This window comes from Alligator sinensis, unplaced genomic scaffold (genome assembly GCF_000455745.1).
Source record: "Alligator sinensis unplaced genomic scaffold, ASM45574v1 scaffold61_2, whole genome shotgun sequence".
NCBI lineage: Eukaryota > Metazoa > Chordata > Crocodylia > Alligatoridae > Alligator > Alligator sinensis.
The window spans coordinates 1,333,082-1,344,930 of record NW_005842108.1 but is presented as its reverse complement, the minus strand read 5'-3'; the positions used below and the strand labels follow the sequence as shown (position 1 = coordinate 1,344,930).

At 37.4% G+C, this 11,849-nt stretch overlaps 1 protein-coding gene across 5 annotated transcripts in view; it reads left to right on the top strand.

The window, feature by feature from the left end:
* The window catches only part of ARL5A (ADP ribosylation factor like GTPase 5A), a 26,906-nt gene extending 17,580 nt beyond the window's left edge, over window positions 1-9,326 (top strand). For 2 of the 5 annotated variants that reach the window (XM_025205203.1, XM_006024540.3), the window contains 2 exons: window positions 727-878; window positions 1,814-2,572. In XM_025205203.1, the coding sequence (XP_025060988.1) occupies window positions 727-878; window positions 1,814-1,862 (201 nt within the window). In that variant the 3' untranslated portion in view covers window positions 1,863-2,572. The other 3 variants (XR_003094273.1, XR_003094274.1, XR_003094272.1) reach the window with 3 other exon arrangements.
* Window positions 9,327-11,849: the final 2,523 nt, after the last annotated feature.

The following is an 11,849-nucleotide window of genomic DNA, read 5'->3' as shown; positions in this document are numbered from 1 at the left end:
CAGGAATGTCTTGGTGTGGCAGGACAACAACAAGGCCTCAGACCCTGTAAGAGCAGTAGCAAGGCTATTACTTGTTTACTTCTTTATATAAGTTCCTATAAATAATGAAGTGTTTTTTCCATGTCATAGTCTTTATCAGCATACAGATTGCATGCAGCAGCTCACCTACTATGAACCAGTGCAGTTGCGACTTCAGGCACAGACTACAGTGTTAATCCTCTCAGGGCTGCTAAGGTATTGGAAGCAGCTTTTTGGCTGCAGCCAAGGCAGCAGCTAATATTTGTAGCTGCTAATAGTTAATGCCCACTCCTTAATGACTGTGAGAGGGTTAACACTGACTCCACCCTTTGATTGTACCTTAATTACAATATCAAATTGCTTGCCAAGTGTGTCAAACCAAATGTTTCAAAATACAAGTTATGGTCATCAAAATAAGGCAATTATGAACGGATACTTAGGTGATCCATTACATTATGAATGATGTATAACATCTCTGGTATTTAAAACTAAATACCTCTATTAGTGGAGGGGTGAGCATTTTAACCCAACATTTTCTTTGCATTTCAGTTGGTATTGCTGCTGTAATGCTCAAATAAATTGTTACTGCCCTTAGCTCTTAAGTGAGCAATATATCTATCACATATAAAATCAGAAATGATTTGGCTATGAAACAATAGAGAAAAAAATAACTTTTGTTTGAAAGATTATTATTCTTTCTGTTCCTAGGACTTAAAGAAAGCAGGTTTGCTGATTTTTGCTAACAAACAAGATGTGAAAGAGTGCATGACAGTAGCTGAAATATCCCAGTTTCTGAAGCTGACTTCAATTAAAGATCACCAGTGGCATATCCAGGCCTGCTGCGCTCTAACTGGCGAGGGGTAAGAGTTCTTCTTAAATCATTTTTTGATGCTCTTTATAAAACCAGGTACTATAGTACTATGGTATTTAGAGTAAGTACAGGCAGTAGTTATTGGACACATGAGCCCTTAGCATACCTAGGCAGTATAATATGTTTTTTTTTTCTCCTTGCATTTCTGAATGCAAAACCTAAGAACTTTTGTTGAAAAAGATATTGTCCCTGCCCTACAGTTAAATTTGTCACTTACCATTACGTCTATTTTTAGTAGAGAATAACGAGGAGAATTTGAGTAGTTTCCTGAGAGCTGGTAATGGGATCTGGAGTCTATCATATCTCCAAATTGCATAGATCAGTTATTTTCAACCAGGGTGCCATGTGCTCCTTTTAGGGGTGTCAAGGACACATGATTAACAAGATAAACCCAGAGATTTCAAATCAGAATCCATACTGTTAAAAACATTGTCACCCATTGTGCTCTTTCTGAGTTCCTTGTAACAGAAGAATTGCTCTATTATTTTTCTGTAGTCAAAAAAAGGAGTGACATTAGTTTTTGAAACAGTGTGCTGCTAAACTTGTAAAAGTTATGGAGGGGGTTGTCTTGAATCTGGAAGGGTTGAGAACCACTTGCATAGATAAATTTGAATCAGAATTTGGGAGCTGGTGCTCTAATTACCATGTGAACCACAAATGAATTGTCACCCTTAAGAATCCACAGACAGATAGATAGTGGTTTGATGGACTGGCCTGACTAGATATGGTCCCTCCAGGTCAGTGCTGTGTTACATAATGAAGGATTGGTAGACTTTTCAGTGTGTGGGTTGAAGTGCCAAGTTTCAGTACTTTTGCAAATGTAGACACTCTCATATGCTTTGAATTATGACTGTAGTTACTATGAAAGAATGTACTTGTAGTTGAGAGATGTGTTTGCATTAAATTATTTATTTTTATTTATAGGTTGTGCCAAGGACTTGAATGGATGATGTCAAGACTTAAAATCAGATGATTTTTAATGACCTCTTTGCATGGACATTGCATAAAAAAGTGCAGTAACCAGGGTTACATTGACAGCTGCAAAATTAATGGATAAAATATTTATAATGAACTGATTTCACCTTTATTTCTGCACTCACACACATTAAGTCTCTCACCTCCCTGCCATACCCCTTTGCTTTGAAACCAAGATGAAAATTTGAAGGCTCTGATTGGGTCTCCCATTAGTTTCCTCTGAAGACAGATATAAAAGCTGTAATCAACGCTCTTCTCAAGATAAAACCACTCAGGACAGTATAGTGCTGCATGTGGTGAGTATGAAGTGAGAGGAAGGAATTTTAACTTTGCCTTTTATTATACTATACCATTGGTAGTTCTCACTAGTTTAAGATTTTGGCCTCATTCTTCCGGTAAATTAGCAACCAGATCAGTGGCATAGGTATTGACTTTCCAGTATTTTTAAAATTTACTGATGTGTTACAGATGCAAAACTATATTCCTGTATGTGTACTGTACATATTGTGTATATTTATACCTCAAGTTTGTTAATCAAAATGTGTTCTGGGAAGAAGTGAGTAACACTGATTCTCAGTACACTCAAAATAGTACTAATGTGGACATTGCTGACATGTCACAACTGCTTTCCTTTATATTTTCTGTACAGCTGTAACTTTCTTCAAACAGTTGGTACACCGCATCTTTATAAAGTGAAATCTCTTACAACTGTTGCTTATGTTTCTCACATGATTTTGCAATTGGGGAAGATGATAAAATGGTATGGGGTGTATGAATTGTTTTTTATACTTGATTCAGTGTTGGCAACCAGATGCATTTAAAAAAAAAAACCAAACAAACAGCCAAAGAATTGCTGGATGAGATGGTAATCACAAACAAACAAACAAAAGTGTTAATTTATGGTTTATGCTGTCACTTCTAATGCTGGTAGTATGTAGTCATTTATGATAGAGTTCAACATAGTGGGTCAATTGTTAGCTTTTAATAAAGGGGCAATATGTCTTGATTTTTTTTTTTTTCTCCCTTCCACCTCCTCCCCCTTATCCAAGGTAGTGACCAACAAGTGTGCTTAAATGTCCCATTTGGGATCTTCCAAAGCAGGTTTCTAACCTCTACAGGGAAATAGGAATACTTTCTGGTGATACTACAAAATTGCATAGTAACTTTGTCTATTTTAATATTCTAGACCAAGGTGGGAAGGGGTTTAAGAATATCAAAACGCAACACACAAAAATCACACTGTTCCACAAACTGTGGACTGGGAATTGTTACCGGATCCTGTTCCCATAGAAGTCCATGGACAAACTATCATGGACATGAATCATACCCCTGTGTGATTTCCCGAGGTGAGATTTCAGGGGGTCATGACTACCCTACCTTTTCTATATTGTTAAATGGGAGGGGTGTCCCAATGTGAAAAATGTTAAGAACCACTAATGTAAAATTTGAGATTTATTATGAGAATGAAGCTTGGGTGGTTTGAAACATTATCAGTAGCACAAGATGTGTTCGTGGACTTAGTTTCACATGTTGACTTCTTAGATGTATATTAAAGGGATATTGCAAAACTAAGCAACAACATTTTAGAAAGTCCTTTCTTCCTTAAGAATTTGATAAGGACAGGAGTGACTCCAACCTTGTGTTTGGGGGTGTGTTAAATAAGGCAGGAAAGGACATTTCATCTTTAAATGATGAAGCCATGATATCACAGTTAATGCATTCATTTTTATGCAACTTTAGCTGTTTGTGATTTCATTGTAATCAGTGGAAATGTTGAGAGAGATTTGGGGACCAGATAATGGAGGCAACTTCAGAAGTTCACATTTAACAGCTGTGTTGTCCTAAGTACAATACAGATATATTGGAAAGGTCTCTCAAATCTTTTTATCCAGGCATTTGGTTGGTTGGGACTCTCCACTGCCCATTAAATAAATATTTTTAAATGTGTACATGCATATATTTACAATGCATGCACATAGAGATCAGTGTTATACAGTATTGAGGAATATATAAATGTTTGAGGAAAAAATAACTTCAAAGCAAAAATTGTTTCTGAGTTTATTCTGAAAACATTTTCAAAAAACAACATATGTACATTATTTGGACCTAGGAATGAACAATTCTATATTTTTCTAGTCTAACAAAAATTAAAATTTCAGACCTAACTCTATATATAAAATGTTCAGTTTTGGAGCACCACCACGATTTTTTTACTTGAATGTTTGAAGTACTGTGTTCTTTTGCCTCAATTTCTATAGATTTTACGCATTAAGGATTTTATGCCATCTCTTTCTTCTGGTCAAGTTTTGAGGACTTAAAATGTTTATCTTAAGTAGCACGACTAAAAGGAGCCTCAAGTGTTTTTTTCCAAAAAAAATAATGCTTGTGTCATAAATGAACTTACTAATGAATGTGAATTGTCATCTCATTTACACTTCCACATGAAGGAGATGCCACTTGATATTTTCATCTTAACCTCATTGTAGTATCCCCATAACTGCATGCTTGCTTTTATTATCTCACTTCCAGTATTGGCTGTAGGTTCCAATAGGGGGAACCTAGACTCTTTACATAGTTGTGGTGCTGACTTAAAGACCGTAACATTCCTACATTTATAATTACCATATATGATGTGGTATGCATTGAACAGCAGTGGAGCCTTAAAAGCTAAGCCATCCACTTCCTCTTACTGCTGCATGTTTTGTTTTTGTTTTATTTTTTTTAATAGTCTTATACCTAATGATTCTGATCCATATTTTTAACCACTTTTTTGGTTACTGTACAGCAGTTTAAAAGGAGGAGAAGGAGGGTTGCTTTTCTCTTGCAGTCGAACTCCATTGCTGTTCAATAGTTATATGACTGCACTGGTATTGTATGTTTGGCATATATTTGAACAGAAGCTGGTAATAGAGGTAATAGATGGCAACAGTTTTCAGACCTACCTCACAGGGGTGTTGTGAGGCTTCATTAAAGTTTATCAAATGCACACAGATCCTCTTATTCAAGGTACTTAGAAGTTAGAATTTTATCACCCGCATTATAGGGATTTAAGGAAAATGTATATAATTAATATCCTTTGCCTATCTGAAAGTGTTTCAAGAGAACAAACATTTCTTTTGAATTAATGGTAAGGTGAATGTGTAAATATCTGTATGTAGTTCATGCTTAATTGTTATACTGCTTATTTAGGAAGTTCTTCAGTATACATTTTAATTTCTGGCTCTCCATGAAAATGTTAATTTATCTTACTGTTGTACAAAGTAGAAATTCTCTTGGCATGCCTTCACAGTGAAGGAATAAGAGAACAGCAGGTATGCGAAGTCTAAACAGAGTAAGCGCACAACTTCATTTGTACTGCTTTTGCGTATGTTCCTGCCTTTTATTTTTATTGCTTTTGAGCAAAATTCTCCTATTTATGTTTAATTGAAACTTAAAAGCCTATGCTACCTGCACTTCTTCACCTTAGTCCCACTGAGACCATTTGTGCACTGAGATATGCAGACTCAACTTGAGGAGAGTGGATTCCTTTTAAACTATTTCTTTTCTAATTCTTTTTCTAACAGCTTCTTTGCATAAGCAGACATAAGAATACATTTCCACCATGGCAATACTTAATTAGTAAAATTAATTATGTAACTAATATTAAGAATTGCCTTTACTTTAAGAGTTGTGAATAGATGCCAATGGGGGGGGGAAGATGGTAAAAATTTTGCATACTATACTTGGGGTCTAAACTTCCTTTGATGCCTTTACAAATAAACAGAAAAGAGTGGGGTAAGTATCTTTTATTAAACATATCAGCAAGATGAGCAAGGATAATTCTATTGCTCTTGCCCAAATTTCTTTGCATTGTGCTGAAAATATATTCCAAATGTGCATACCTGCTACGTTTATTTGGTGGTACTTAAGTCCAAAGAGCTCAAGTACCTGAAACTTTAATCCAGTGTAAAGGTCTTTTTCTTGTCCCATATCATGGCACTTGCTGTTAGTGTTGATCATGTAATAGAAAAACAGTCATCAGGAGGTTATGTTATCCAACCCTCTGCTCAAGGTGAGATCATCTATAAGTCATCCCAGTCAAGTGTTTGCCTGACCTGCCCTTGAAAATTTGCAAGGATGGAGATTCCACAGCTTCTCTGGGTAGCCTGTCCCAGTGCTTAATCATCTTTGTATTTAGAAGATTATTCCTAATATCCAACCTAAATTTTCCTTGCTGCAATTTGAGACCATCCTAGTCTATCCCGTGATGACAGAGAATATCCTGTCTCCATCTCCATAATTGCACTGAGGTATTTGAAGACTTATCAAATCTGCCCTCAGTCTTCTCCAGACTAAATAATTCTAGTTCTTTTAGTCTTTCCATGTTAATCACGTTTCCCAGACTTCTAATAATTTGTATTAATCTCTGGACTCTTTCCGATCTGCCTGTTGTTTGAAATATGGGGCCCAAAATTAGACCGCATATTTCAGGTGAGGCCTCACTATCACATAGTAGGGCTAGCCATATGTTAATTATGTGAGTGGGGTTCCCTCCCCTACTCCCAGTGTTGAACATGTCATCAGTACCTTCTCTTTTCAGTTTCCCAACAATACTCAACCACTGTGTAGTGAAATTCCTTCCTACAAGAGATTTAAAACTCACTCTCTGAACAGGTCAACTATCAAGGTTTCTGTCCGGGGAACAATGTTCAAATAATAATAAATCTAACTTAACCCAGGAAAGCAAGAAAATTCAAATAAAAAATTACCTGGAGCCTTGTAAATATTCCTTTATAAATGTATTAAGTTGATTTTTTTTTAATTGAATACATGGGTATATTAACTTTGGTGTTGTTAAATCAGTTGTATTTCTGGAAAGTAGAACCTATCTAAGGACTGATCCAAATGAAAGTAACCTCAGGCTTTTAAATGGTGCGCCAGTCAGCATTCTAGTACAAGAATGATACAGTTTTCCGTAAAGACTGAAACTCTTAAAAAGGTACTGGGGATCTTCCTTGCACGTTGTAGTGAGGTATACAATAATCCAGATTTGACTTTAAGATCATATATGTTAGACTGGAGAGCAAAAGTATATTTAATGCACAAAATGGCTGTGAAAAAAAGTTTCAATAGAAATTTGTTACACAGAAATAATATCCTTGCCTTCAGGTTTGCATCAGTTGATTATATTTTTAATAGCATTTTTGTACAGACTATTTTTTATGCATGAGTTTTATTTCCTGATTTGAAGATAATGTAATAATGCCATTTATGTGGCTTGTGTACATATTCTTGTTCAGCAAACTTTCTTTGAGTGGGCACAATTTTTTTTAGGGTGGGGGGTCAAGGGGAGGGGAAGATAGGGAGGTGAACATTTTCATGATCACAAGTTTCAAGACTCCAATTAAGGTAAATTAACTTGAAATGCTGCTTTATCCAGTAGACTATCAATGATTCTTCGATGTCAGCAGTAGAAAGATATTTTTTGAATCAAGCACTTCGGAGGTAAAGAATCAGAAGGGCAGATTATTCACGAAGTGATTTGGGATGAAGTGGGAGAATTCTCGTCTGAGCCATTATGGTCAATACGTTTAAGAATTTGAGTATGTGATGGTCTGTTGATAACTAAGCCATTTTAAATTGTGATATGTAGTTTTAAAAGCCTTCAAAGTTATTTGAATATATGTATTTCACTTAGTTGCTATTAACCACAATTTTTCAGTATAAATGAATGAGGTAATTACTGCACTAACTGGGATCGCTTGCTTCTTCAGTCAGGTTATCACAGTTTCATAGTGTCAGGGTAAAACTTGTCCTTTAAAATATAACATAATTTACCCAATATATAATTAGATTAGACTTCTCAAGCAGCTAATTCATTGGTGCATCTGTATCATCATTTACATGCAAGTTTTAAATTGTATGAGCACATGTATGGTATGTTATCTGATTCAGAGCAGTTTTAGCAACTTAATGTTCCTTTGTTTAAATATTTCTTTCCATCCAAGTAAAGCATTTTGCTCCTTAAAGGAGTGTACAACATATGCAGTTAGTAATGAAGTTGCAATGACTTTTCAATCCAAGAAAATCCAGAATTAACACTAAAAGGGAATTCAGTGTTCGCAGTAACTGATTTTTCTTAAGTTTGATCCTTTCTGAGCCTTAAATACATTAAATATAGATAGTGGATTAGGTAGCAAGTAATTGTGTGGGTCAGGGTTTATTTCTTGTGTTTTAGTTAGATAATAAATATGGGCATTAGTGAGAAGGTGGGTTTTCCCCTCTTGCTATTCACTTCAGACTGCTTTTATCTTTACCTCCAGATTCCTATTTAGTAGGAGGAGTTTGTGGGGGCTGGGAGAAGCTGTTCTGTTGTTTTGGTTTCGTTTCAAGAGATGAAGAAACAACCGTCTTGGATTGGATTTATTAAAAAATGCATTTGGATCAATTGAGATGAAAAGTTCTGTGTTTTTGGAATTGTTAATTCTTGCTGGAGTAACTACCAGAATATCTGTTTCAAGGAAAACACATTCAATATTTCTACTTAATGTACTACACTGCATGCAGTTTATGGTGAAACTCCTTGGAGAGAGTTACCTGTGTCTAAACACCAAAGCAAATTGTAAGACCTCTATATCATTGCCTTTCATCCATACTGTTATGCTCATAAACGATTCAACTGTGGTTAAATAGTTGTTGTACGGCGATTGTCACACATTTTTGCTGTCAGCTGTTTCACTCACCCTTTGTTCCTCAAATTTCATATCTATTTGTCTTTCATCTTTAAGCTGTAACTGAGAGGTTTGGGGGACCAGGGGGACATAGATTGTACATGGCCTGGAACCATGGGGTCTTGGCCCTTAGGAACTGTTGCAATACAATACAGTAATGTTTTGGAAATCCATGTTTTACAAAAACATTAGTTATTGTTCTGAAATGCTTCATGTTGGCTACTACAAATTATGATATGTGAAATGCACTGTAATTAACAACCCTCCTCCCTCTAGTGGGATAAGTTCAGTTGAAGAATGTAGTTTTTAACTTTTAAATAAACAACAAAACTAAAGTGTTGAATGCTTTACTCCCTGATACTATATAGAATCTTAAGAGTTCTACATTTATAAAATATGTATTAGCAGGCTTTGCCTTTGGAAAGCCCATTTTGTATAACTTAATAAAGGATGATAATTGCAAAATTTAGGCCAGTGTAAAGTATTTTCATCAGCAGACTCTGGTATACTAACATGATGGGAAAGATGGCCATGTAGGGGACCCTGCGTATAGGTTGTGTCCTTTTTTTCTTGAATGCAGTCTTGTTGATCTTACAGAGCAGAGTAAGCTGACAGGCTTGCAGCGATTTCTGATACAGAGCAAGCAGCTGCATTTTTTAGGGGAAAGATACAGGGATAAGATCAAATTACAGTCTTCTATTTGTTTTCCATATTTCACACCTGAATATACATGTATTGTTTTTTATGATTTTCCTTGTTTATGTAATAAATCTCTTTGCTATTTCCTATATTTTCCCCATCATCTGTGGTAAATGCAATTTTAGAGCAGCTGGTAATAATACCAACTGGTCACTCTAGAGGGTGCAAGGACCTATTATTTCTTGCCCAAGCTGAACAAAGATGTGAATCCTTCAGCTAGGAGAGTTGTCTTGGCTGGAATGGCAAGACTTAAATGAACATATGGAAACAACTTGCCCTGGGCCAAAGAGTTGGCCCTTTGGTATGTCTCAGCTTGTTCTCCACCGTCAGGCAGCAGATCTTTGGGGCTGAAGAATGCCCCTGATGGTGCTAGTGCCACCCCCTGCCCCCTTATACATTTTCTTTTATTTCAATTTATCAAATTGGAAATCCTTTATCACCTTCCCCCCTCGATCTTTTTGGACAAATCACCAGTCTTTAAGAGCTGCCCATTGTCATCAGGGGCTGATTGTTGCATCAGACTCACTTCAGGTGCCTCCACCATTTTGGAGAGCCACACATTCCTGTCAAATGTGGCACTTGGTCATTTAAGGCAAAAAGAAGGAATAAGAGGGTGAACTGTGCACTTTCATCTTGGGCAAGTCCTCCTGCCTGCACCACCACTTGCCTGGCTCTTCCTCTTCCAGGTCATCCTTCTTTGTTTCCAGCACTGCACTACTTAGAAAAAAACCTTGTCCTAGGCTGACATCTAGGATCTATTTGCAGATAAGAGGTAAAGATGAGCTGCCCTTCTTACAGATCTCCCAGGAGTCATCAGTTTGCTTCTATTTCAGTGGCATGAAAGATTCCAATGGGATCCAATATTGATAGTTCTAAGTTTAAAAGCTCTCTGTTGCATAATGAATTGGGAGAGGGTCAGTTTTCTGCCTCTACCTCATCACCTTCATAAGAACTCTTGAAACATCGGAGAGGCCAAAGTGGGAGGACCTGATATCAAATGGTTTTCATCTACAGGACCCTAGTTACTGTCTATGGAAAGACTGCATAACAAGATGGAAGTCAACATCCTGTAGGCTGAGAGAGATTAGCCAATTCACGTGCTGCAAAAATGGTATTATACGATCAACTTGAACGTGAGAAAACTGAATATCCATAAATGCAAGTCCAGGCTTTATATCCTCCTTTGTGTTGTTTGTGGGCATAACAGTCCTGATCCATCTCCATCCTCCTTTTTGTCTTTTGGAACAAGAAAATAAGTTTCGCAGAAGCAGCATGGAAAAACCTCTTGATGCAGGAGGCTTTTGAGAGCAGTCCCTGAATAAGTAAATGGAAAGGTTTGGGTAATAAGAAAGACGAGAACTCAATGCCATAATTTTATGACTGTATAGTACTCATCAATCTGGTGATTCTGGCTCCAGCTAAAACAGAAATGTACTATTTGGATGTGAAAATGAGACGTTGCTGAAAATGTCTTTATCAAACCATAAAAGCCCCTCTGTCAGAGGTCTCATTATAAAGAGTATGGAATGGTCCTAAATCCTGGCATCTTCCATAGCCTCCATCTTTTCTCGGCTGTCTCATAATCATGAAATTGGCTAAAACATGCAGGTGCTGAAAAAGGAGCAGTTGGATGGGCTCGTGTGCAATTGTAACTGAGGGAAGCAGGGCTCAAGTTGCAGTGAGGGCAGGTAGACTCAGTGTGTGAGATTTAGCTCTAGAGTTAAATAGTTTAGCACTAAACATGTGCTCCCTTGAATGGAAGGTCTTCCACAAAACTTAGATCTAAGGGAGGCAAAAGCCTAAAAGCTACAAAGACATCAAGAACTTTACTGTTGCCATGGATCAGGAGACAGTGAGCTTTGAGAGCAGACAGTTTGGCTGCCTTGAGGCAAGTCTACTTTTCATTACCATGAAGAGGAAAGTCTTGAGGAAAGGGAGAGTATCTATAAAGTTTAGGCAATTGGCATAGCTAGATAGGGACTTCAAAATCCAGTAGTGCATGACAATTGGGGGCAGTTAATAGAGAGGGACCTGCCTGTAATGTGACCTGCTTTATAGGAGTACATTGTAGGGGCAGGTTACTGCAAGATATCCACAAACAAATGCACTGATGCCACTGCAGTTTTTTCTGAAGCTAAACAATCTTTGGCCATTCACCTCAGGAGTTTAATGCACAGAGTTCATTAAGCATAGGGGGCAGATGGCCATGTGCTACCAGAGAACAATGACAACTGGGTTTCTTGTGGTGAGTTGGAACAACACACACACTGAGATATGGGTAAGATAGATTCCATGAAGATAAGGAAGAGTGAGTGATCTTGTGCGTGAACAGTGTGTGAATTTGGTAAGTGGGTGTGATCCACAGGGTCAAACGAACCAAGTCAGGAAGGGGGATAAGCACCGGACATTTATACACGTGCTCAGGGGGGTGGGGGGTGCTTTAATTGGAGTGGCTCTGACAGCAGCTCTAATTAAAGGGCCCAGAGCATCTCGTGTGTCGGTGTCCCCAGGCTGAAAAATGGTGGCAGGGGCACTTTAAAGCTCATCGAACAAGTTTTGGTTAAAGCGCTCCTGCT